Below are 27877 nucleotides of genomic sequence, written 5' to 3'. Positions count from 1 at the left end.
AATGTGCGTGACACGATTCGTATAGAAAACGGACAAATACACACACAACTTTTCTTTCTTCTTTTTTTTGTTTAGTTTTTCACTGTAATCATTTCCATTTTCTGTATATGTATATTGTATAATATGTTGTGTTCTGTTATGTGTATGTGTGTATGTATGAAATATTGTAAAAAATGATTCACGGCCCAGACAAAACCCGCGAAACGTGTCACTGATTTGTACAAACAACAAGAATATATAATATTACATTACATCATAAGTCGAGACATTTTCTTTATCGACTTTTGAAAATTATCATTTAGTTTTTTTATGAATTATAACCATGTTTTTTTGTTTGTTTTTCGGGATGTTGATACATAAACACATACATGTCAGTGTGCGTATATGTTTTATAGCCGATCCGGGCCGGACAACAACCCCCCCTCTATAAAATAAAAGTGGCGATTTTCACAATCCGCAACTGGTGTCTCTGTGTGATGTTTTTCTCTTCCGTTGCCAACCCAAAAAATAAATAAAAGAAAAATTGAGAACGGGGTACAACGGGTGACCGCTAGATGGCGTAAACACAAGTGGAAGAAGCTAACAGACACACCATTGAGAGATATACGCAGACACCGAGAGACGCACACACAATCACATTTAAAACAAGATTTTCTTTTTGTTAACATTTTTCCTGGCCCGACTTATTCTTCTTCGTTTTGGGAGAGGGGGGTGGGGGGAGACAGAAGGAGAAACGGGGCAAAGAGAAAATGAAATACATAAGAGAGCTGAGCAATTCATATACACCGACTGGTAATTTTTATATAATACAAAATTTGTTTCTTTATCCGGGCGTCTTTGCGGGAGACGCCGTGTTCCTTTGAATGGATCGAGAGAGAGAAAGTTTTCGAGGGCCGTCTACCCGATGGCCCAGACAGAAACGAAACAAAAATGAAACATACACACACACAGAGAGAAAGAGAAAGAGAGAGAAACACCACACACGTCACGACCTTCTATATCGTTAAGAAACTTAAAAAGGAAGTGACAAGTCAGAGTAATCGGAGACAGCGGGGTCCTTGGCCGGATAAGACAATGCAATAAAAATAAATCAAAGAAAAAAAAAATAAACAAGATCTAACCGGACACAACAACTCCTGCAACGACCGTAATAATAACCAAGGGATCTACAAACATTCCAAGACATGTACAATGAATTATCCGTTGGTAACTTGTGATTTTTTTTCCGGTCGATAATTCTTAATTCAAAAGGATCCAAGATCGACTTGATTGCCCCGTTCCATCCTTTTTATCTCCCCCATTGGCAAATTAAAAACAATTTTTAATGAATAGAAAACTGATTTTTTTTTTCTCTTTTTTGTTGTAAATTAGATAACGAAAAAGATAAAAAGAAAAGAAAGAAACCAGATAATACCACATCACCGGTTGCAGCTCATGAGCAGTTTTCTTTTTCTTCTTCTTTAATTTTATTACGTGTAAAATTTTTATTTGTGTTTTTTTTTCTTATGTTTTCTTAACAATTAATTATTTTAATTTGACTTTAATGTATCACGATAGAGTGCAGCTTTTAGCTCCACTTTTTTTTTGTTTTTGTTTTCCACCTTTTTAAAATAATTCAATTCATGTCAAATCAAAAAAATCGTTCAACAGCTGATTTCATTCTGTTTGACGGAGCGTTCGGCTTTCGTTGGCGGAGTGGTGCGTGATGGAGTGCCGGTGCTTCCGGCTGCCGATGGATTGGCGATGCGGACGTTGGCGTACGACTGCCGACACAATGTGGACGCATCCAGAGGGCCTCCTCCTCCTGCTCCTCCGTTGCCGGTCATTTCAGTTAGGGCCGGGTCGTCGTCTGTGGCCGCTGGCGAATCGGGAGGCGTGCCCAGCAATGGCTGACTCGACTGCGATTGGCTCAGATTGGGCGCCTCGAAAGTCGGCACGGTGGCGTAACCCTTGGAGCGTCGCTTGGTGCTGGCCGACCTCAAATCTCCAAGGCTCAGGTTGCCGGCGCTTCCGTTGCTCTCTGGGACAACCTCTCCTCGGGCGATGGCTTTGACTCCTTCGCGGGTGAACGACGTCTCCCAGTAGCCGCATTGATCTGATCCGGATGGGCGCCTTGCGCCACCACCGCCAACGTCACCGACACTTCCGCTTGAATCGGCAGCCGCCAAATCCACGCTGGATGAACGGTGATTGCTCAATGGAATCAAATAGTCGCTGGCATTCGTTGAAGATGACGGACCAGCGGCTCCGCCGGCGTTCATTGTCGTGCCGGCCAGCAGATTACCGCTGCTCGTGCGAGGACGCAATACCCGCAGGCAATCGGCCGTGTCGGATCCGGTAGGAGGTCTCACCTAATATTTTTTTAACAAGAAAAAGGATTTAAATAAAAAGAAAGATGGATAGAAAATGGTGGAATTAATATTATTACCACTGTAGTGTCTCGCTCCTGTGAGAGTGGCCTCTGGAAGACGGGGATGGGCATGGCCAGCACATCAGGATCTTGCATACAATAGCCGATCCGCTCTAGGACAGTGACGAATGAAGGTCGCTCTTCCTGATTCGTGTGCCAGCAGTGGACCATGATCCTGTAGACGGGGCCGGGACAGCCTGGCGGAGCTTCTAGACGTCCGCCACTGGTGACCAACTGCATCACCTCCTGGTTGCCTCGACCCGGATAGGGCATGTACCCTAATGACATGACTTCCCATAACAGGACACCAAACGACCAAACGTCCGTTTTCGACGTGAAAACGCCTTCCAAAAATGCTTCCGGTGGCATCCATTTGACGGGCAGCATGGCCTTGCCTCCTTTGCGGTAGTAATCCGCCCTATCGAAAATGTAATAAAAGGTTTTTTTACAACTTGATCAAATGATGGGAGGCCAATTGATTTGTTGTTTACCGGTAGATGTCTCTCGACATGCCGAAATCGGCGATTTTGACGACTCGGCCGGGTCCTTTGGTCGTCAGCAAACAATTCCGGGCGGCAATATCGCGGTGAATGAAATGATTTTCTTCCAGGTAACGACATCCTTTAGCCACGTCCAGAGCGCATTTCAGCAAGTCTCTCATCGTCAGCGTCGATGGGCGTTCCTAGGAAACCAAAGAAATTGTTTTATTTTTTTTTTCATTTCCAAACGAAATTTTTGAAAAAATAAAATAATAAATCAATTCAATTGAATTTACCGGTTTAGGCCGGGATTCTCTGAGGAAAGTCTTGAGATCGCCGCCGGACAACAATTCCAATACAATAAATCTCGGATGTTTATCGAAGCAAATGCCAATAAAATGGACGATATTGGCGTGATGAAATTTCGACATTATTATGGCCTCCATCAGGAAATCCATTTCCGTTTGATTGGAAGAAAGTTCTGGTAATGTCTGCCAATAAAAAAATAAAAAAATATCAATAAAAATTGAAACCCCCCAGATTTATTTTTGTTATTTGTTGATTTAGTTTTTTCCTTACCTGGAGAACCTTGACGGCAACTGGCATCTCGACTGTATCCCCGGCGACATGACGCAAGTAGCCCTGATAAACTTCGCCAAAGGCTCCTTGTCCCAATGCTCTAAAAGACGTCATACATGGAGTGGGGTGGGAGGGGAGGAGGAAAAGTTTTCAATTGAAAATCAATTACTTGTATACAGTACGTGGTATATAGCTGTGGTGGTGGTGTATAGAGAAAGCTGGGGAATGGAATCAAATCACATTTTGTGTGTGTGTGTGTCTGAGTCGTCTACTAACCTGACGAGTCTCAAGTTCTCGCGAGGGATTTCCTTGAGACCCTGGACGGAACAAGGAGCGCCGGAACCGAATTCGTAGTTGGGATTGTATTCCGAGACCATCGAGGATGAAGGTCCACGCAATCGGCTCAGTTGCAGCTCAGGAGCCGCCATGGCTTTGCGCCGTAAAGCGGCCAATTGTTGACGTTGATATCGAGTATCTGATCGCAGGGATTGCACAGCCGAAATCGTTAATGGCGCAATGGCGGAATTGAATCGAAACTATAAGGAACTTACAGAGACAAAAGCAGATGATGCTGAAGACGACAAAAATCACGATGGCGGCCGTGACGGTGCCCACCAGATGCGGAGTACCTAACCAGCTGGCTTCCACGTTAAAACCTGTCGTCAAAATATAGCCCGGATGAATGCGGATTCGAATGACCAAACACATAACAGAATGGACGTGGTGGGGGGAGAGAGAAAGTACCGGCGCATTTTGTGACGTTATCCTCGTTGGGCCATTCACTTCCGGAAACGAGCGGACAGACGCATTGTTTCTCTTCCAGCGATGGATCGAGAACGATGCAGAGCTGCTCGCATCCGCATCCTTCCGGGATGGCCGGCATGATGTCCAGCGAGCCGGGCCCGGCATTTTGACCTTCTTCCACATCCGTCAGCCGCTCGATGGCCGCGAGTGAAACGAACGAGTATCCACCTTCTCCGCTGGAATTGCCGGCGGCGTTGCCTCCATTGTATCCGCCACCGCCGCCCCCTTCGCCGTTGGTGCAGCCGCCACCGCCTCCACCAAATCCGCCGTAGGTTGGCCATTCAGCTTTGGGATTACACGACAATCCGCCCAATCCGCCTTCCAATAACGAGAAGCCAAAAGCCTCCGTCTCGGCGCTGCCATTCCATCCGCCCCCGCCGCCTTGTGTGTGTCAAAAGGATCAGTAGGTGAATTATTCAAATGAATGCGCACTCGCCCTCATCGTTTATGCAAAAGATTTTCGCAGCGCACAACAATGGAGCCAGCCAGGGGGGTTACATCCCACTCCATCTGGCGGATTAAATATTCAGGAGACACACAAAAGAGAGAAAAAACAGGGTTTTTACCGGCTCCTTTATAGCTGCCCTGGCCTGACATTCCCGGACGAGAGAGGAAACTGTTAAATCCTTTGCCCTGGACCAGCGAAAGATCAGCCGGACGCGGGCTGAAGCGGCCAATGGCGGCTATTCCGCCGCCACCTGCAGCCACCATCAACGGGATCGGAATTCCTTGACTGTCCATCTGCACCACACAGAGAGAGAGAGACCAGAAATAGATTTTACACCTGTAATTAAATCAATTTAATTGGCCGTAATGATAAGAGACGGACCTGGAAGACGAACGTGGCTCCGCCTCCTCCACCCCCGTTTCCCGATCCGTGGACCCCGTTGGATGCGTTGTGCAAACCGCGGACTTTTTCCAAAGCTCCGCCTCTTCGCATTTCACCGTTGAATGAGCCGGAAGGACCAGCTCCGGCAGCAGCAGCAGCACCGCCGCCGGATTCGCTTGAATTGCGATTGTAGTGATCCTTGGGTTTGTCTCGAATGGCGGCCACTCCTTCTTGGCCGACTAGAAAGTAAATTTGCGTCCCAGCGGTAAAAGGGAAAACAGCACGGACGCGGGCGCCGTAACCCGCCAGACCGGGCGATCCGGATGAACTCGGACCCAATCCACCGCTGGCCCCCTTGGCGATGATCCTGTTGGCGCGTCATATTTATATCGTCAATTGTTTCCGGCTCTCAGATTTCCAGACACAGATCGGAATGAGAGTGAAATTCTGGACTTACGTGTACAGTCCAGTCACGGGAGCCGTCCAGACTTGAACGCCGGACAAACGGCCCTGGCTGAGCACCTGGACTTGAGTCACGGAATCCTGGTAGGCGTTGGTGCATTGATTCTGATGAGGACCCATCCGGCCTTTGGCTCCGCAGCTCGTCAATGTGTAACCTGTTGAATCGTCAGGGGTTGTATTTTACATACTTATTTCCAAGTTTATTTTTAAATTTCCTTTTTTAAAAATGACTCACGAATGAATTTGGGTTCGTCGTAATGAGCCGGATCCGGTGCTGTTGGGAACCGGAATAGAAAAAAAAAATCAAAGCCCCAAAAGAAAAACAGTCGGAATGAATGGTGAATTCAAATTTAACAGACCGGGAAAAGCAATTATCAATTTTAATGACATTGAAAAAAAGAAATGTGAAAGGATGCAAATACTTACGCCAACCGGCCGTCTCATTTTTCGGAACGCCTGGAATGACAAGGAGAAGGAAAAAAAAGGAAAAATTTATTCATCGAAAATGGAAGGCAATAAAAGAGAAAGGGGAGCAGCTACTACTGGGGAATTGAATGAGTGATAACCAAGTCTTCCTTATTAACGTACCAACGCCGGAACATTCCGGACTGAGGGAAATGTCGTCGATGGCCGTATCGCCCCGAAAGCGGATGCCCCTTTTACCGATGAACTGAATCGTGTACCTGAATGGGAGGACGGGCAAAAAAAGAAAAGAAGATGAGGATATAGGATCCGTTGGGAAATGAAAATGAACAAAAAAATTTCATTTTCCAGCTGCAGGAAGAGCATCAGCGCAGCACACAAGTAGTAATGGGCTTATAAATGGAAAGATATAAAAGTAACGAGCCTCTTCCGGTTGACAGACTGTTCTTCTTCCTGGCCCACATTGAATGTCGGCCAATGCTGGATGGATCACGTTGCGCTTTATCTCGAAAAAAAGAAAAAAGGGAAAATCGCTTTACCAGTTTTTGATGGGTGGCAGAGGGACGGCTGCCCGGCGCCACAAGTCGCCCAAATTGCGCGACTCTCGCCAAATGTCGGTCGATTTGTTGTCGCGTCCGTAGCGCGGATCTTCTTCGACGATGCGCACCACCAAATCTCCAATGTGTGGGCCGTACAGGTGATAGAAGAATCGGATCTGGAATTAGTGGGGAATCCATCAGGAAATGAGAAAAAGGGCGCCGGCAGACGGGCAGCAGAGACATGGATCTAATTTCGACCCACAAAACGGCGGGTCTTTTTAGCTGGGCTGTACCTGACACGAATTGAAGTAAGGTGAGGCCGGATTGCTGTGGTACTTTGGCGGGGGCGGGAATCGAGTGCTCTGAAGGACGGCCGCATTACCCAGCTGTCTCGTTTCCGACATGTCAACATAGACGTACATGCCCGTGCTGTTTTTGTAAGTATTGTCGTGACCCGGCCCAGTTTGCGGGGTCGGGGTCGACCCATTGTGTCGCCTCCAATCCAGATCGTCGCGAAGCTATTTTTAACAACAAGTGTACATAACCAGCCCCCAATATCAAAAAAGAAAAAGAGAGAAAAAACACGATGGATCAAATGATGGAAGGTTGGAATGATCCTGCGCTTCACCAAACGCGTAAATCGAACAACAGGCCAAACTTCATATTTGATTAGACAATTCTTTTTTAAATATTCGTTATTAGATTTTGTTTTTCAGTTTTTTCCGAAATAAAATGTGGGCGGAGCGACTCACCATGTTCACCCATCCGCACCAGCCCCGTTCGAAATCGCAACGCGATCCTTCCAAAACTTGGTCTGAATAAAATCGAGGAAATTATTTAATCGGTGCCAGACGGATGGCGTTGATTTAAAAATACAAGGCAAATACCGCAATCTTGGTCTTCATCTTCACCACCCGGGCAATCCTTGCTGATGTCACAGACCTGGTCACGGGGTAGACAGCGCCCATCATCGCAGCGGAACGCTCGTTTGGCCGAATCGCAGTGACCATTGGGCGGGATTTCTAATTACCAATGACCCAAATGAAATTTTGTTTTTTTCAAATCAACAACGAGCAAATGTACATGAAACGATTGACGTCATCCAACGGAATGGGAATATGTGGGTCTCTCTATACGACGTACTCAGACGGAAATGGAAGAAAAACAAAAAGTCGCAATAATAATAACGTCGTTTGGAGTGTTACGAGAGAGAGTGAAATATGGTCCCCAAGAACGAAATAACCAATACGGTGTGGGGGTAATCATACACAACACAAGAGAGAGAGAAATACGATCAAGTAAGGAAAAGATACAGCCCCTTCTCCCACTAAAACTGGTGCATTGCTGGGAAATGGCAGACCTGTAAGACAAGAGAGGAGGCGGATGTTATCGACTGCTGCGTGGGACGGGATCTTTTTCCCTTCGGTAAACTCCAACTTGAGCCGGAAAGGTTGGCTGATCCTTCCTACGCTTTGAGTCAGCGTCCTCCACCTGGCGCAGCGCACGGGTCGTACATAAATCAAATTGGTTCAAATAAAAAAACAAAACAACAAATGTCAAAAGACGAACGTTAATATCAGAAATCATCCGATCCTTGGGCTGTGCTGCTGCCCCGTCATGTGCCAGTACTTTTTATATGGCCAAAGATAATGGCTGACATTAAAGTTAGATGCCACCTTAAATATATAAATCTCAACTCACTCTCGAAGGCCGTTTCCAAGGGTCTCGACGATGACCCACGTGTGATTGCGAGTCTCGACGACGATCTTCAAGTTGCCGTCCTCCATGTTGTTCATGTGCAGGGCCACAGAGAGTTTGCAATAAGGACCCGATTCTTGATACCAAGGAGAGGACAATTCAATCGCCTTCGGGTTGTCCATCGCTCCGGCCACGTACAGAAAGTGACCTTTTAAAAACATCAAAAAAAAGAAACAAACATCAAAAGTTTTAATTTTCCATTCAAAGCCTCCCATCAATGCGGCCTATCATGGCCGCCCACTTAATTGGACTTTGCACACACCCACACACTCGACAAAAAAAAAAATAGAATTTTCTTCTCTCTTAACAACGTCTATTGAGTCGTCGGCAATTACATTGCGTGTGTAAGCCACACCAGCAGCGTAGATATAGGCCCCCTCCAATCATCAAAGAGTCAACGAACCTCCCGCCATCTTTTTCCTCTTGCGTAAAGCTTCTTGCGGTGCATATCCTCGAGGTAGAAACTACACGTCTACTACTACAACACGGACTGGTTTGAACTTTGGGCCTGAGAATGGCCTCGCCCAGCATGTAGGTCGCCCGTGATCATCTGCCGATTGTCTCTCGGAAAATCCTCTTATTATTGACGTGTGTCTAGATAGACACACTCCTCGTCCTTGCCAGAGATATCAAAGTGCACAGCTTTCGTCAATAGCGTTAGAGCAGTTCCCACAAGCCTAGCAGACATCCAACCCATCCGCCGAGGACCCAGAAACGCACACACATTACGGATGGGGGGTCTGCCTGCCTCCTAACTCTGAGGCTGTGTGTGCCGAATCAGAAAATCAATAATCGGGAGCGTACACACACACTCCCCCACACACAAGAGAGTCTAGGGCAGCAGCTATGTAGAAAAGACAGCTCTCCCAGACAAGGGATCAGTTGCCAAGGTTGCTCCTTCTTCTTCTTCTTTTTCTCCGACGAGGATTTCTTATTTTTGTCCCCCCCCCCCTTTGTATAGTTTATTTTCCGTCAAAGGATTGCAGAGCTGTGAATAACCCCCGCGAATATTAAAAGGGGATGACAGGCAAGAATGACAGAAGATAACGACAATCCTCGTCTACACATCTCTCTCTCTCTCTCTTCCTGGTATAAGTATACATCTAGATGATTAGTAATCGCTTTTCATCATCCTTATAGTCTGGTGCAGACAATCTTCTTCTTCTTCTTCTTCTTTCTCGTCACAGACTCACAGTGATGATATCATTTGAGTAAGCGCGCGTGCACACACTATATACGCGACGAGGGGGAGCTGCAAATAACAATGTCTCGTCACTTTGTCGGGAAAATATTCAGCGTTCCTCGTTTCGGCAAGCGTCGTATACGCATGTATGTAGTGCATGTGGGAATAATAGGCAGCAATCCAAGTGTAACAACTTTTTTCTTTTTATTCTTTTCTTCTTCGCTTTTGCGGGGTCGTCGCTCGGCTGCATTCGGATATGTACACCACCACCACCACCATCACCACCGAGAGAGAGAGATCCGTCAACTACTTTTTGAGCCACGATATAATACCCGGCGTCCTCGGCTTAAAGTGAAAAGAACCCAAAGTATAACTGCGTGGTGCCCACCAGTCTCATCTCTCTCTACTCTCCAGATCTATACACCCCTTTCACCCAAAACTACTATGCATGCACGCGTGTATGTGTGTGTGTAAGGCTATTGATAGATTGAACGAAAGGCCAAAGAAGAAGAAAAAAATGGAATATACATTTTTACACCAAACTTTTTTTTGCGCGCATTTTTCACGGCTAGAAAGAGAGAGAGAGAAAAAAAGGGAAAGATTTGTCACGTTGGAAATGTCGCCGTGATAAAAATGTTCTCGCCTCCCACAGGCTAAATTTCCCTACCAGACAGAAATAAAACACAAGGCGAGAGAAAAAGAAAATATTTCGAGTTAGGAAACTTCAAACAGCTGCATCTCATCCATTATAACTCGCTGATAAAAACCAGAGTTTCCGAACCCTAAGAGAATATATATCCCCGGCCTGGGTCGTGCTGGGCTGCGCTGGGGGTTGAAAACCTTTTGCGCTATAGCTGTGTCTTTTTTGCCCTTATAGTATTTCCATGTTGTGTATTAGTAGTAGATTCACACTCACACACACTACAACTTTTTTTCTCTTCCCGTCTCTCCCCCCGGAACATTCCCGTTACACGAACATCCTGGGAACCCACCCACCCCCAACACACGTTACAAGAGAAGAGGGGAGAAAATGGATCAACGGTTAAATAAAAGATTGCAAAAGAATATCATCATTTTCTTTTTCCATTTCGTCATTTAATTCTTTACAGTTGGATGAGGGCAAACGTTCAACTTTCCCCCCTCTGCGCTGTGATGGTTGGACGATATAAGTTGCTCAAAAGAAACTTTGATTTCCAGAGAGCAGTGAGCAGAGAATAGAGGTTTGCATATATACACCGCTTTGATGAGAGAGTTCCATATTTACGGGAGGGGGGACGGGCCCACACTTTCCGTTTGCGGGTCTCGGTTCAACCGGAATTAAATGTTCCCAATGAGATCAACTGAAAACCCATTATATGGCAATTTGATGCCTACCCGCAATTGGAGGTTACCCCTCAGCAACGTTCCTACGCAATTTATTCGATTCCCGCCTACATTTACTACAGGATCTCAGGATCCCAAAAATATAGTGGCAATTCCAAGAGATGTCATTTGAATTGCCCTCCCACTCTAGCGGATTTCGATTTTTCTTGTCGAAAAATAAAAGGCCTGGCGACATGAGCTACGTACGGCACCAGCTGGTCCAATAATAGATTGATCGACTCGGGCAGTGATATCATCACGGACAGGGGAAGAACAGAAAGACGGGAAAATTCCCAACCGCTGCACCACGCGTAAGATTGGCATTATGTCAATTTGGCGCTCGAGGGGGGATTAGAAAACAAGAAGCCTACGGCATAAAGTGCACTGATGCAAAATTAGCGAGCGACGGCGGCCCTACAAACAAATATGACCACAACAAGACCGACAGACGCAGGATTTCTAATTAGCCACTCGGGAGTGTGGAGAGGGGGGGGGGGGGAATTGGCTTTCATCACAAATGGCATGTCATCTACAGCTCGAAATTAGTTGGGTTATTTTCTCGGCTCCTAATTCTAATTTAACGGTGGCCAAATGTATGGGCCCAACACAACAAAGTGGGGCCGATATAGTAGGACGTGACGATTGGATCGTCCTGGACAATATCTATAGCCGGCAGTAGATTTATTCCCCCTCCTGCGCCTGAAATCAAAAGGTTGGTAAATATATAGATTTGTTTTCCAGGAAAGAACCGAGCGGGGATTTTAAATAATAGAAGAGAAAAGCTAAGGCGTTGGGTGGCTAATGCACGAATCATTATGGATGCAGTGTACACACACACACACGGCCGGGCCCAGTTCCATTTCATATAGACACACACACACACACGGTTGGATGAGCTCGAGAGATGTCGGAGCCAAGACACACATCTGCCATTGCTGCCCGGCTGTTGCCCACGCTATAAGACGTATAGTAGATATTCATCCCACCCGAAAAGGAAGGGGGGGGGGGTTGGTGATGAAAAAGGGGGAGCCAATAACAAACAAAAACAACAACAACAACGTGAATCCAATAACAGTTCCATTCCGAGAATAAAAATGAGAAGCTGTGCAGAAAGAGAGAAAAAGAAAGGGCAGCTCCTGGCGCGCTCCTTAAAAGCTCCTTTGGAAAATAATCATAAAAAGGACGAGTTTAGTTACCAGGCAGCAGGCTTCTCGTTTTGAATCGACAGCTTTCAAAAGGCGCCCCAAACACAAACGTCTCAGCGGGGCTGACAGAACCCAAACAAGACAACACGTCACATCAACAACGTTATTACATACTTCATTAGCACCATTTAAAAAAAACGAAGAAGAAGAAAAGAGGCAACGGTCGTCCCTGTAGGAGCTCAACTGTTGATGGCACCCCACAGCCGAATAAAAACATCCACGCCAATGGATTTGACGATAGCATTTTTTTTTTTTAAATGGCCTTTTTCATCTTTAGACAGCTGGGCTGCCATTCTCTCTTGTTTATTGACTCTTTCACCCAGCTCCTTTTTTTCCCCACATTTCAAAATAAAAAAAATAAAACTAATTGTAAATCATTTGACAAAAGAGTCAGTCGCTCCTCCTACGGCCGAATAATAATAATAATAATGCACTTGTAATATCTTGTAGCGCGGCCGTCATCGTGTTCGCATGTTGGGTCGCAAGTAACCGGCACACACAATAGAACCAGGCCCAACATTTACGGAAATGAGTTTTTGACATTCAATCTCTTTGCCTTTTCGGCCTCCTCCTCCTCCTCCCCCTACGCCCCTTTCGTTTTGTGTATTTGTTCTTCTTCTTTTTGGCGTTCGCCAGTTTGACTTCAACGTCGTCGTGTATATACCAAGTCTATTACGCGGGTGGAGAGCAGCAGCACGTCTACTAACTTGTAGTAGTAGTAGTAGTAGTCGTCCAAATGCAGTTGCCATTTAGACGATGACTGGCAGCTATACACAGCAACCTCAAAAGTTTTGGCTGGCTGGTCGTTGACATTCAAAAGAGCCCGGGCATTGGCCACAAGGAGATTTGAAATGACATTTAACCGGATGATGAAGAAGAAGAAGAAGCCGACTTATACTAAACGACTATGAATGCAATATTAATACCAGCCAAAGACTTGGGGTGTGTGGAAGGAAGAAGAAAGATATTATTGACCTACTACTAGCTACTAGCTACTCCCCTTACCAAATTTGATGCCCGGCTTTTTCTATTCTTTTAGAGTGCGTCTATAATTCACTTTGTCGCAAACCCGACGAGAGTCGTGACTTGTTCTTATTCATCTGTTCCATCCTGTTTGTCACCAGATATTACGGGCCCCTTATTCCCTTGTCAACGATGGGGAAACGACCTGCTTACGCAGTTAGCCTCCATTTGTTTCAACGACTCGGGCGATTTAGGATCGATGGCCACCAGCGCCAATTTCCTCCCAACGACGCCAGCAGAAAGGGCACACACACACACACAATAAAAAGAAAAAGAAAGCCGAGAGCCAAATGGGCATCGGAAAGTGGGAATATGATGAAGAATCTCATCGGCGCTGTGCGAGCGCCCGCTCTTTTCCCCCCTGCCATCGGTTCCCATCCAGCAGCAGCTCCATTATTCATGTAATATCTCTACAGTAGTGCGTTTGTATATGTATGACCAATAGCATCTCATTGGACGAGTGTCGTTCAAATATTGGCCCCCCGTTTTCTCCAATATCTGCGAGCTCACATAGAAAAAGGGCCGATATTTGCTCGTGTGCGTCACACTCAGTCAATTGTGGCGTTTTATATGAAGAATATATCAGGCAAAGATTCGTTCTTTCTTTCTTCTCCCTCGAGCCAGTTCAATCAGCCGTTTGATTGTGTCACACAAGAAGAAGAAGAAGACAAAATTAATGTCGGAGAATTAGCGGGGCCTTGTGTGTACCTGTGGGTCTGCCATCTGCGTCGTCTAGCGGACCGCTAATCATGGCCGGATCAGGAGCCGAGTAGATGGTGGCGTTGATTTCGGTAGCTGCTCGCCGGACGAAGCGCGACCATTGCCATCTGTAAACAACCAACAGACACACACACATCAACATCATCAGAAATGGAACCAATGCAATCAGCTCAAATGTGTCGCCATCGATTGGCGACAAGCAAATTGACTTTTTTTTGGGGGGGGAAATTCACGACCGGACATTGGGATGCCGGGCTGCTTACCTGCACTGTTGATCTTCAAAGTCGCAGTAAAGACCTGCATGATCGGAAGGGCCAGTGGCCAAAGATGACCAGGGTGGTCCGGCAGCAGCAGCAGCAGCAGCGTCGCAAGGGAAAACGGACGTTGTCAGCATCAACATCAGTGTCACTTGAGCAGTCACCACCACCATCACCATCAGCTGCTGCAGCAACGACTGCCACTGGCGCGTCATTGGCCGATCGATAGGTATATAACGAAATGTGGTGGATAGGAGGAGGAAGGAAGGAAGGGAAAAGACGGACGGACGGACGGACCGAAGCGTCGGCTTTTCAGTCTCTTCTCTCTTCTTCTTCTTCCTTTTTAAAACTCGTCTCTCTCTCTCGACTCTTACGACCGCCGGGCGCTGGTAATAACCTGTCCGCTTACATATTGCACAAGACACACAGACACGCAGGTTATAACAATCTGTATACATACGACCAGTGTACAGTATGTAATCATCATATAAGAAACAAGTGGTCGAGCCGCTCGATAAACTCCAGATCAATATCGTCATTTATCATCTGAAATTGATCCAGTCCAGTCCATATAATCCGCACGTGAACCTCCCAACTATAGCTAGAGCTTCTAGTTCCCCCCACCACCCAGTTTCTGGTTGTTTGATACTATATAGGGATGCGTCACCCTTCTCTCTCTTCAACATTTATATACATCGACGCGAATATGATGGAATGCCAGAGCTCTTTTCTCTAGTACAACACGTATTGCAAGTAAATGGGCATCAGATTTCGATATCGATCCAAGGAGTCTGGGGCGCCGTGGGATCGAGGCCGCCACCGCCGCCGCCAGGCTATATAGCAAGTAAAAAGTAGAAAAAAAAACGAATCTCCCAGAGAATAGAAGAACGACAAAGAACGACGACACTTAATAGGATCGATAAAAAAGAATAAAGACGATTCCTCCTCTTTCTCTTTTTTCTTTCTCTCTCATAAGCATATATATATGTATAAGGCAAGCGAAAATATTTCAGGAAAACAAAAAAAAATAGCTCCGATGATGATGATAATAATAAAATGAATGAGAGAAAGAAGACAAAAAAAAGGAAAGCGGAAGAGAGAAAAAAAACGAAGAGTGCGAGTCGTGTAGAGGCGCCATTATTGATTTTGGTTTCGTCCCGCAAACGCACCAAGCCCTATATACGTACTCGAAAGGGTATAGAAATAAGATGGATTATCTATACACCACCTCAGACCGACGACCACCATTTTCACGTAAACACGGAGGGAAAAACAAAAGTATGTGTGGACTGTCTTTAATAACAATGAATGGCCATCACACGAGAGACAAAGTCTGGGTCGGCGCTAACAAGTCTGACATAGCCCACCCCAAGTATGTCCAAGGCCGTTAGGTTATTGTTTCGTTATTACAAGCCCAGCATAGGCCTGAAAAACTTCAGCTCCTAAATAATCGACTGGGATGTTTTGGGCCACCATGTTTATGACAACCTGTGAGTCGAGTACATTTTCCAACTTGCCAAAGTGGACGAGAAGTCAGAAAAAGAGAGAGAAGATTGTGGGTGGGAAAAAAAATAAAAAGAATTCGCCCATATCTTTGGTAGAGGAAAGGAGAGAGAGAGATGCTATATGCTGCCGGAGTAGGAAGCTAGAGAGTATTGATTCGCCAGCTTTTTGGGTGGGGTAAGGGATGTTGGAGCTCTAGCGGCGCGCTAGTATTATATGTGTTGAGGGGGGGATAGTAGTATACTATTATGTGAGAAGGAAAAAGAGATGGAGGAGGCGGAGTTGAATTGATGGGGCAACGAGGCGGGGCTTAGCGTACACTACGATATCTCTTCGCAGGATTTTCGTTTTAGTCGAGTTGTATAGGAAGAATATAAGGTGCGGGGGATATATGCAGATGTATAATTCCTCTTCTACTCCGTTCACATGACTGAGGGAGACAACCGCAAAACACATTTTGATGGGCGAAAGCAAAAGGAAAAAAATAAAATAAAAATAAAATACAAAAGTTCAATCGGTTTTCACGCTCAAATTCCTTCGTCCCTCAATTTCGGGTGGCGCGGGAGCAAATAATTATTTTCCACCCCCCCTTTTTTTTCGTCTTCTTCCTCCCATTGACGTAATTCGAAAGGAAAAAATAATAATAATAAAACGACTTTCTTCAGCGCGGGTGTGCTCTCTCCTGGTGCGACAAAACAACAACAAAATCGTCGTTTGGCCTCGTTCGTTCCCAGAGAGTAAATATATATTTCGGGACTGAACCCACACACAGACACACACACACAGACCCCAAGTACTAGGCGTCGTCGTCGTATAGACTCTCCGGACAAACTTGGCAAAGAGCCGTCGGTTTACCACCCCAACCAACAAAATCTTTTGCCGAGGCCAGCGCCCATGACTGGACCATCTTTTCCTTTTATAAAATAAAATTTAAAAAAAAAAAAGAGAATTTCGAATTTCCCGCTTGAAAAAAAATGGCAGTAATTTGATGATTCTAGAGTGGAGGTAATAGGATCCGTCGTATGCGCCTAGTCGGATGCATGCTTCGCAAGGCTCTTGTTGGACGCCCCCACACTATCGTCCTGCTTCCAGCTATCGCTAATTGAACCGAGTGATAATGAGGCGAAGTAGAAAATCAATTCTCATTTGCCGAATTTAAATGAGATATTTTTAGATTTCCCAAAAAAAAAAAGTAGAAACTAATTCCATTTGCCAATGAAATTATGTCGGACGACGGATGACCGCACGGAGCTGAAAAAAAGTCGCTGGATCTCAAGGTAAGAGACAAGTCGAGTATTTGGTGCGCCGCCTTGGTTCTATATTTACAATCAGCCGACCCATTAGGGAGCATTACAGACAGCCAACAGGCCGTGTGTCACGCCTATATCACTCACGCAGCAGCCCCGCTGTACCGCCAGAGTCCGCCATCATTTCCCTTGCCTCCTGGCCGAGGCAAACACGAAACAAGCTCGCACAGACCACTCAGACTATAGCTCTGTTTACCATCATTATACGCACCCTCCAAAACAATAACACTAATAACAAAGCTATAGGGCTTCTCTCCTTATATAGCATCAACCTCACCTATTATCTATTAAGTAGTTTCCCCCCTCTTCTGCCCCCCACTGCCATTTTATTGGCTCAATTCAAGGCAGACAGAAAAGAAGCACTGGACTGGATCATCAGTACAAATTAACGGTACCACTAACGTACTTACTAACTAATTCTGAAATAGTTACAACTTACCACGGCAACCGGATCAAAAGTCCAGCCATTTCCTTAATTCACGCCGGCTCGGCCGGCAATTTCACTTTCAACAAACAAACAACAAATCCAAAAAACAAAAAAACAAAAACCCAAAAAAATCCAAAAATTAAAAAACTGTTTGATGCCGCCGGATAAACACACACACACACACTCACAGTTTCTTTTCTTTCTTGTTTTTCAGTAGAAGAGACAAAATTTACAAACAAAAAAACGATACGCCCACAAATTCGGTCGATTTTCAAATTTCGGGATCGACTTTTTTTTTTGGTTTTTTTTTAAGGGGGGGGGGGAAGATCGGGGGTGTCCTCTCTCACTCGCTCCAATTCGTGAGCAGGAGGAGGAGGAGAGAAAAAAGGTTAGAACTAAAAACGTGGCGCTCGGCAAAGGCTGACGTCCGACCAACTACTGTGCAGTCGTCAAACGACTGCCAGAGAAAAGGGGGCGCTCGCCACGCCCCTAGCGGGATGCTGCCAACGTGCAATTCACGATCTACACACGCTAGCCTGTATAGTGTGTGTGCTTGTGTGCGTCGGTGTATATAATAAAATCAGTCGCCGGCTATGACACAAGGGTGCAATACAGGACGTGCTAGTGCGTCGGATCGATCACAGAGGTCACTCCAAGTCGAGATCCGCCGGATGCCGATAGATCCATAATACATCAGAGTTCTGAGAGAGAGCCAGGGACTTGCGTGATGACGCAAAGTGTGTTGACCGACTCATCTAATCATCAAGTCCTCCTAATGGACAAAAAGACCAGGGGAGAGAGAGACGGAGAGAGAGAGAGAGATAGTTAAGGGTCGTGTGTCCTTATCGACTCATTTCGAATCCGCCGCCCTTCACTTCACCTGGATCAACACCACAGAGGGGGGAGGGAGAGACAAGGGCAGACGTCACACACCTATCCCGGGAAAGGCCAAATGAATAAATAAAATAGCACGCGCCGACACAGCAGCAGCAGCGGTGTGACTTCACTGTCATGTGTTTACACAGCAGTTTTCTACAGTGATGCACGCTAGACAGTCGTCTAGTCTCCCAGGATATGAAACAATTTCCTGTGGCTATGGCCACACGCTTTTCCGTTGGGCGGCCAGATGTTTCTCCCCATTCGCCATGACGCGGACCCGTTTAATAAACGCAATACGTTCTGATATTTCGCCTTGACCAAACCGCAAGAGAGAGAGAGAGTCGAACGCAATCTATCTTTATCCGCATCAACGGCCATAATCTTCTTCGATCCTCAGAGAGATGAGTTTGACCTTTTCCAAGCGCAAAAAGACGAAGAAAATCAAAATAAATAAATAAAAAAAGAGTCGAGAGAGTAGTGACTGAACCGCCGTTGCTTCTGCATCGTCCCGCCACCTATCGGCAGAGAAACCAGACACGTACTGAAAAACGATCATTTTTCACGCTCGGTGATGGTGATGGCGCTGCTATAGTTGCACACACAAAATGTAAACACACGCACACGTTCAAGCTACACGATCATTATTTCTGCGCCCCGTTTCATTTCATGTTATTTAGAGCGAGTTATTTGAGCGAACCATGTTCATAATGACATAACTAGGACAAGCATCACGAATAGCTGTGCGGGGGTGGACGGTTCGGAGAAAAAAAAAGGGAAATTTAGTCAAAGAAGGACGAGTCTCTTTTGCAAATGTCGTCGGTGATATAACGAGTCGATTCAGTGGTCCGACTAAAAGAGAGGCTTGAACGTGTCTCAAATGTCATGTGGGTATGAAAGGGTAGTAGGACTTGGACTTGATGAATTGAGCAGTTGATTAAAGGCTAGCGGGTATAGACACTATGCTCGCATCAAATGATGGCGGGGCGCAATCATTTTTTTTTAATTCGCTCGTTCAAATAAACTAGTCGACTGAAACTTACCGCAGCACATGAGACACCGTGGGTGGAAACGGCACAGGGTGTTGTTGCTTCCGCGGCCACTGCCGGATGCGGATGGGTTGCTGGCGTCGCCATAGTGAACAGATGGCGTCACTGCAGTCATCGCTAACCGATCCGTCGTGGCATCTTCTCCGTCTTCCTTCGGCCACGGAACGATGCAACGAGCTGGACAAGAATAAAACAAAAAAGCCATTTAATGCGTCGTGTGTGAGTCAGGCGAGGTTATAATGGCAAAACTGCATCTCGGTCGGGATGACGGATGATTACAAGTCCGAAACGCCTTCAACTATCGAAACGAAAAGTGGCAGAACCGAAATCTTCACTTGTCTTTCCTATTTTATGTCCGCCTCGTCAGCTATTATTAAGGCGACGGTTTACCTGCTTCTGTCAGCAGCACAATCGATGGAGAAAATTAGATTTGTTCCCCCCTGTTTCTTTCTTGTTCCTACCAAGGTGAAAGGAGCCGGAATGACGTTGGCGTTGAAGCGGAACACGACCGGATCGACCAGCCCAATGAAAACTGCTTTTGACGCAACATCATGCCGATTCATTTTTGGTGGGGGTTGGTGCGGTGTAAAAGAAATCGTACGACTTGTTTTTCTTTCTATAGGCTTTTACAACTCGGTCCAGGACAATTTGGCGCTTAATAAAATCCTATTCAAAACTTTCCCAGAAATTAAAAAAAGCGAAGTAAATTTTCTGTGGCTCACAACCGGTGGCTGATGTGTCTCCAGTGATTGGCAACTTGCAAGGCGTTAATAATATCGATCGTGAATATTATAAGGTCATAACCGAATGAATTCCTCGCGCCTCAAACGATCGATTTGTCTTAGCTCAAATGACACAAGGCCCCAGGGGGTACAGGGAGGACAACTTTCTTATGCGGAAGGCGAGCCGACCTTATAGAAAGAAAAAGACAAGACACATTGAGAAAGAGAGAAAACGTTTTGCGACCGCTAATAATCGAGTCTCAGTTCCCTCACGTCTCTTCATCCGTTCCGACATGATTTCATTCCCAATTGCATCCGCCTCCTTTTATTTTTCAACAGTAAATCCTCGCCTTATTGTCTCTTGATGGTCTAAAAGGAGGGAGCCAAAGGTCGTCTGCAAAAACTTTTATTTTCGTCTGCTTTGCGCCGAGACTTTCAAAGTCTTCTAGAATCATCTAATCAAGTGCTCGAGTAAATGTTGTGGGGAGAGTAGCGAGGATGGAGCGGAGGGCGAGCCTTGCTTGACGATGATCAATTTAAGCTGAAGTAGGTTTTGATTGGACGGGGGAATAGAAGACTGTTATATAGGAGGAATCTAAGGAGTGGCGGGGCAAGTCCAGCGTTAGTGACGCGCGCCTGACTTGTCTCTAACGCGACTAATCACTTTTATCCCCCCCCCCCACCCCGCCCTTTTGCCTCCTCCTCCCCACCACCACCCATTTTCTTTTCTTTTCCCCTTTTTATTTGTATCCAAGAAACTCTACCAGACTGCGTCATTAGGAACGCGGCGAACTGGATCTCTTCGTTCGTTCTTTCGGACGGACCCTAATGGACAAGACCCAAGGAATCTCTTGGCCGGACCACCGAAAACATAATCAAAAGAAGAAGAACCAAGGAGATCTTGACGGAAAGAATTGGTACACTTGTGTGTACCACTACTAAGAAGAAATGAAAAGCACAAAAAAATGCCCAATTAATTTTGCAATTCAACTAGACCCGCTAAAGTATTTTAAATCCGCTTCCTGCGTATATGTGATCAAATATTTATGATTGCATCTTACAGGGTGCAAAAAAAAAAGCCTAGACGTGAGGAACCCATGTTTAGGGGAGGGTAACCCAAATGTTTACCCTCCCCTTATTCATATTCAAAAGCGGGGGAGGAAAGAGCATTACATCTATCACGAGTAGTTTTTGTTTGTGTGGGTAGTAGGAAAGAAAAGGTCATCTATAGCCGCAAAAAAAAGGAATCCGATTGCCACAGACATGTTCCGTTGTCGTGTAATAACGCACGCGGAAAAAAAAAAAATAGAAGACCCATGTACCAAATAGAATCCACCAACTCGACAAGAATATTATTGGGTATATATCCAGTCACAATTGTTATTGGATTCTTTTCTTTTTTTCCATCGGGAAATAACGTTCTCCTTTTAAACTAGTTCCAGTTTGCTTTTTCTTTAACAAGGCGTTTCAATTGATTGCTTATAGTGAGTGACCTGTTTGTCGGACGAGTCCCAAACATCCAAAGAAGGCGGATCAACAATGGGAAGTGAGAAAGGACGAGCGCGCAACACGCACCACTCGACGAGAGAGGGGGAAATAGGAAGAAATTTCAACGAGTCGTAGATATTAGATGTGAAGCTGTTAGGTTTTTTTTTTTTTGCAAAGGGGAAAAATCGAGCCAAAGTGATCCCAGTCAAGCGTGATTGATGTGACGGATAGAATATTTATTCTTTTTTTTTTTTTCTCAATCGTTTTCCGCAGAATACTACGCCGGTAAGGAGGACACACATGGAGGGGACTAACTTTGGACTCAACTATTATCGTTCTGGTTTTGCTGGGGATGTATAAACGAAAGGGCGTCAAACATTTCTTTAAGGGCGGTTGAGATTCACAAGTCGTGAACGAGTAAAGGAAAACGGGAATCAAACACGTCAACCGCCATCGACGTCGAGTTCCTTCGGTTAAAAATCCAAACTGACTCAGTCGACTGAAAGCACTTTGGGTGTATGTTGATTTTTTTTTATTATTCTTTTATTCAAATTTATTGGATTCCGGCGCTGCAGTGGAAAATACTGAAACCGCACTCTTCGACCCGCGATAAAAAGATATAAATCCGATTCATCGAAGCTAGACCGGAAGTCGCTGGAAACTCTTAAAAAAGAAGCGCACTCAATTCGTTGAGGTAATTCCAATTATCCCGCGGCTTTCGATCACAGCAGCGTCACAAGGAAAGAAAAGATACCCCCCGAAAAGCGTTATTACTATTTTACTCACTATCCATCCAATAGGTGAGATGCAATTCGGCTTGGACGGATAGTAAACTGTGATGCCGGCCGTAAAACGATTGATGCCTGGAAACAATCGCTATAGGCATGGTGGCATTGGATCTAGTCCAGGGAGACCGTTCGGCCATCCATCGTTTCACCATAGAAGACACTGGGATAGTCCAAGTTGAATTACTACCACCACCACCGCCACTAGTGCTGCTGCTGCTATTACTATTATTTTCACTTTCACCGCACTGTAGGCGATGCGCCGTGGCGGCCTCGGCCGCTCGGATGGGCGACGGGATGTCGTAAAAGATCCGCAAACGTTTCCACGCCTCAAGGTGATGCCAATTTTGGCATCCTGGAACTGAATCACGACTGATATTGGATGCGCCGAACAGGTCGCACATGTCGAAATACGGACGGGCCGGCTGCTGGTCGACCGCCGCATATCGAGCACCGTCCTCCAACGCCGGGAGGAATTCAATCCAGGCTTCCGGCAGCAAAACTACTTCCGGCTGATGTTGGAGGATGGAACAAGGCAGAGAGAGGCTGGCATGCAGCAGGGCGAAATCCGCCTTCGCCCAACGGTCCAAAAATTCCGGCGGATGAAAGAAAAAGGGCACAATTTGACGCCAAGGATCGAGGAATGTCGATGCCGACGGCCAGTTGACCGTCCGCGGAAGCGATTCGGCAAAAGTGCCCAAATAACAGGAGCGGACACCATCCGGACTTTGGAGCACCACAGTCGAAATAAAAAGCCAAAACAAGAGCAATCGCCGCCGACGCTCCATGTGGATGTGGAGGAGCGGATGGAAGAGCGACTTAACACCAAGAAGCTCTGGTCTGCAACTGGCGCAGGAAGGGATTTTACACGATTCGAAAAAAGAAGAAGAGAAAGAAACAGAAAAAGGGGAAAAAATCAACACATTGGCACGCTGCTGTCCTTCTTGTTCCGTCTCTATTGGTTCCGCTTTGTCGGGACTACGCAGGCGCCACTCCGCAGCACTGACTTTTGGCTCTATCCATTTCTCTCTCTCTCTCTCTCTCTACCCCCTCCTTCATTCGACGTCGTTCTAACATGTTCTCTTTTCTTCACATTTTTTTTTCTTCGGGATCCATTATTTGATGTTGACGAAAACGATGGATTGATCAGGATGGCAACGCATCCGCTTTCAACTACGGATCCGCCCATTCTTTCCCTTCTTTATTCGTTCCTTCCGGAGGAATATTTCTGGACTAGGCTGTAGCTCATCGTCTATACAGGAGCTGTAAATGCACACAAAAACAGCCGAGCCCGTTGCCTATATAGCTCGTGCCTTTATTCAAAAGGACTTTAACGGCCTATTCAAGCCGGAGATGGCGATGCAAATTAGGAGTCCCCCCTCTCTCCCCCTCACAGTTGATAAGCTCTAGATTGCAATCAGCAATTATGAGTTGCTTACTATTATCGATCGATTTCGAATTCCAGAAAATCCTCCAACTTTGTATTCCCGTTCACCCGCTGTTCCTTTCCTTATTGGAAGTTGGTAACAACCCTATCAAAACAATCAAAAGAGGCGGGATCCTTTGCCCATGTCATTTGATGTTGTTGTTCGTCCTAGACTCACGAGCTAAACTACTACCGTACCTTCTACAACTGCCGCGATGTCAAACGCTAGTAATTGAACGTGCAGTGCGGCAGTGTACAACTGCAGCCAGCAGCTCGTTATCCATGCGAGTCAAGTTTGCTCCTTAACTTTGGTTGTTGTTGTTGTAGATGGTTATTGCATCATCTATTTTTACCAATGAGACTGAATCGTCACGAACGTCGAGTAAAAAAAAATAAAAATAAAAGTAACAACCCAAAAAGGAAAAGAAAGAAAAGCAAAAAACATTCGACGATGGACCATCAGATTGACCAAAGAGAAAGAAGAAGAGACGGATGAAGTCAGACGCACATTTCCGCTCCGGAATGCCCCGAGCCGTGGCCTGCGAGCCGACCGGATCCGATAGTGCATAAAAACAACATCTATATATATCGATAGGCGGATGAGATAGATGGAGGGAGGTCATCCGTCCTCATAGAAAAAGACAGCCAAGGATATCTGTCGTATAACTCGGACATGATTGGTTATTACACATACGTATTCTTTTTCCTCATGTTCAGAGACAATCGATTCTTCAGAGTACAGTGGCGTGAATCATCCAGAATCAGATTCCTCAAAGTTATCACCCTCTCGCGAGTATTGCGCAATATGTTTGCGGTCATGTAGGAGAGAGCAAGAAAGTTAAGACATGAATGAATATTCTTTGAAGTTTTATCAAGTCCATCCCAACGCAATAAAAATGGTAATAAAACATGTCAGTTGTAGGCATTTCAGATCTAGGGTTGGAAATGAAACTGCCAAAAAAAAACACACAAGGAAAACTCAAATGCAAATAAAGCAAAAGACACGAGTGGGATCTTCTGCAAATTTACTCGGCGATCCGTACGTGACCGTAAGACATAAAATCTTGATGAAAAAGGTCGAAAGAATATATACGGCACGTCGAGAGGACCATCGATCGCAGCAACAGTCTACAGTGTTCCGAAATCATGGCAACTAAAAGGGATAGTTGCGGCGAAACTAACATGACACGACACAAGAGCTCCGACCTTTTCTCTCACATCTCCTAGCGACCGGACATAATTTCCCATCATTGCAAGGCAAATTGAATTTAACTAAAAGCTACTCGGATTTTCCGTCGGACCGCCATCCTCTTTTATATTCCACTTTCTGGGTCAAAGGGTTTTACGAGACAGCGAGGAGGCAAAGATATGATTTGGAGAGTGGCCAGGCGCGTCCAGCGGACTCGACACAATGGCACAAATTGGCAACAAAATCACGTGGTCATCCACTCGACTGCGCTTTCCTCGTACAAAAGTCAGTTGCAAATTACCTCAATAATAGTTATTTTCACAGGGGGGGAGAGTGTGTCAGAAACTACCTCATCCGCACTAAGCCTTTATAGAAGAGCTAGGTCGTCGGCCAGCATCCAAATAGGATCCCACGGAAGCTATTCCACTTTTCTATTGCGTGATAGGATTGACTCTTTTTATTCTCAGAGGAAATCAAATAGCGAAACTGAATCACCATGTCAAAGAATAGAAATTGTCGAATTTTCATACAACAGCTTTCCGGCTTTCCCCAATTGCAGTGGCTTCGTCCCCCCTTCACACGGCCCATCCATAGTCCGATTATACAATCCTACCAATTGTTTCTTCGATTTTCATCGATTATTTCGGGTTCGTTGGGAGGGAGAAAAAATGATAAATGTGAAGTAGGCATTCAGCTTCCCCAGTGCTGAGCATACAGAGCGGATGTTTACAAGTCTGATGCGGAATCACCCGTAATGAAATTCCTATTCCCAAACAATAGGTCGCGCTCTAATAGATATGAGAAAAAACATCGGAATAACGTAAACGTTGGGCGATATTTTCCTCTAGCAAAAGGAGAAATACAGAAAATAATATAAAGGTACGAATAAAAGAAATAAATCATAATGGGCGGAAAAACAAGTACACTGAGGCAGGTCGTCCACTCGACCGGAATTATATTAATATCACCGGATAGTCGCCGGGATACTAATGGTCCAAATGTAGAGTTAAGTCTACAGAGAACGTCATTGCAAAATTGAAAATAATCCTGGTACGTTTTTCGTCAACATTCGCACCAACATCAATTTTGAATGATTTCAGCATGAGGTAGAAAAATATTGCGATAACAGGGACCTATGATTTCACAAATACTTAAGTGCTGTAATATAGGCAGGGAATCTAGGGATTGCTCAGCCATTGATGGTTGAGTTCTCCCGGGTGATGACATATTTTCTTTTTTGTTTATTTTTGTTTTCGCTGAACTGTACTACGAGGGAAAAGTATAGCTGAATGGCCTTTAGAACTTTACTTACTATGCTACCCCTATGCTACCGATATATATTAGCGTCAAATCGTAACCCTTTACTAAATCTTGTTCAACCACCGATAAACGAGAGCCTCTTGAATAACAACAGGATCCCATTAGGAAACACTTGCACAGTACGTAACTTGTCCGAGTTACGTTACCAATTAAAACCGGTTGTCTCCAACCAAATCAAGTTCAATAGTTCGACATCATTCCCAATTTAGAGATTAGGCAACGTGACGATGAACAATGTCGTGACCAGGCAAGTGTTTCCTGCAGTCTATGCATATAAAGAGAAGGCGGAATGAATTGGGAGAGGGGGCACGGAATCGATAGCTTCGACCTCAGTGGTGACTTGTTTTGGCATATCACCGAGTGCCAATCCATCTTGGTCGACCTGAAATGGGCGTTATCAAGTTGGATGGTATACGATAGATCTGGCTGCCGCTTTTCATCCGGAGACGCGAGATTAAAAGGTTTCTTCTCTATCTAACGGCCATGGCAAATCTTTTCAATTTCCTATCGCTAGACATTCCAGTGATTTTGACACATACTCCGTCCCAGAGTTCCGTCCTCCGCTTGACTCACCCCTGGATTTTCTTTGCCTCTCTCTCTCTCTCTCTTCCTGCCGGATGGATATTATATGTCTCTTTGATTTCTTCGCCTGAAAGTTTTCACAATCGTCGGTGACACTGGCTACTTTCTAAAGATAAGAGCGAAACATGCGCAAGAAGAAAACTATGGAACAGAATTCGAAGACAGGAAACGATGGGCTATCATTCACGTCAAAGAAGATTTCCCGTTTCACTTCCGTCTTCTTCTTCCAGTTTCTTTTTTTACTAAGGAGAAGCCATATTTCAAATGGATAACTGGAGATACCTAACATACGTTCTACAAGATTAGAGTGATGAATTCAAAATAAAAGAAAAAAAAAGAAAGTCAGTGAAAACATTTGCGTATTTCGTAGAACCCTACGACAAAGTTTTGTAAATTGACGTTTCCAACGCGTTTAGCTTGAACGGTTTCAGCAATCAGTTTTATACACTTGGATTGGAAAAATTATGGCGATATTGTAAATATGGACATGTTTTAGCTTTTAGGATAGTCATGGAAAGAGAGAACTAACCACTAATTAGATTTCTTAAAAGACTGACAACATTTCCAATGAATTATCCTGAAGAAGAGAGCACGTCATTCGGTTTCGATTAGAACGGGGTTGTAAGTTTGGGTTCTCGGAAAAAGGCGACGAAAAATCAAAATATCCCCAAAAAGAAAGAGAAGTTACAACGAACGTCATAGCTGTTCTGAACTATTACTTCAGAATCCGAGAACAAACATGCGATCACCATGACAGAATAACAAGTTGACTCTTAACACATTTACAAGCTTTTCACATACCTCTTTTCCAAATGTGCTCCTATGTGTTCCATATGCTAAATGTTAAATACAATAACAGTGTACGGCTGTAGACGCCAAGTGAATCCGGGCTCGATACATTTAGATGATGGTCTAAAAGGGCAGCAACAGTTTGACGTAAAAAATCAGAAATCCAGATATTTAGAGTTGGATACACACACACTGTTTTCGTTAGAAATGTAAAGTCTTCACTACGTCAGATCTCAAGGCAGATACTTAGAAAGAAAGAGATAGTCTAACACATTTCCAGATAGAATAACATCTTCACAAACGTTGGATGGAAAACGATACGGATCAAGTATTTCAGATCGCAACACGAAACGCACGTGACTGAAACAGTGAAACTGAAAC

At 45.2% G+C, this 27877-nt stretch overlaps 1 protein-coding gene across 3 annotated transcripts; it reads right to left on the bottom strand.

Moving 5' to 3' along the window:
* Positions 1–343: 343 nt before the first annotated feature.
* On the bottom strand, positions 344–27877 carry LOC124310842 (leukocyte tyrosine kinase receptor-like). 3 transcript variants are annotated; one of them, XM_046774909.1, is made up of 24 exons: positions 27509–27877; positions 19190–19372; positions 14040–14073; positions 13765–13883; positions 8227–8431; positions 7886–8016; positions 7413–7547; positions 7278–7339; positions 6819–7043; positions 6526–6701; positions 6152–6246; positions 5990–6019; positions 5799–5837; positions 5559–5718; positions 5102–5468; positions 4839–5013; positions 4213–4653; positions 4020–4124; positions 3745–3943; positions 3469–3568; positions 3186–3380; positions 2902–3092; positions 2429–2828; positions 344–2351 (listed from the first exon to the last, which is right to left on the bottom strand). In XM_046774909.1, the coding sequence occupies exons 2-24, from the start codon at positions 19308–19310 to the stop codon at positions 1644–1646; spliced, it is 4413 nt and encodes a 1470-aa protein (XP_046630865.1). In that variant the 5' UTR covers positions 19311–19372; positions 27509–27877; the 3' UTR covers positions 344–1643. The 3 variants fall into 3 exon arrangements, with proteins under 3 accessions (XP_046630865.1, XP_046630863.1, XP_046630864.1); XM_046774907.1 differs by lacking the exon at positions 27509–27877 and adding an exon at positions 22192–22974; XM_046774908.1 differs by lacking the exons at positions 19190–19372; positions 27509–27877 and adding an exon at positions 17283–17452 and having other exon boundaries at positions 14040–14437.

This window comes from Daphnia pulicaria, chromosome 8 (assembly GCF_021234035.1).
Source record: "Daphnia pulicaria isolate SC F1-1A chromosome 8, SC_F0-13Bv2, whole genome shotgun sequence".
NCBI lineage: Eukaryota > Metazoa > Arthropoda > Branchiopoda > Diplostraca > Daphniidae > Daphnia > Daphnia pulicaria.
This window is presented reverse-complemented; position numbering and strand designations above follow the sequence as displayed.

Bases quoted from the DNA above. Each gene is read 5' to 3' on its own strand.
- LOC124310842 (XM_046774907.1), bottom strand. From the start codon at position 22,594: ATGTGCGACCTGTTCGGCGCATCCAATATCAGTCGTGATTCAGTTCCA. The intron at 7,044-7,277 runs GTGAGTCGCTCC...TGTTAAAAATAG, and splicing joins GGTGCGGATGGGTGAACATG to CTTCGCGACGATCTGGATTG. The intron at 4,125-4,212 runs GTACTTTCTCTC...TTTTGACGACAG, and splicing joins TAACGTCACAAAATGCGCCG to GTTTTAACGTGGAAGCCAGC.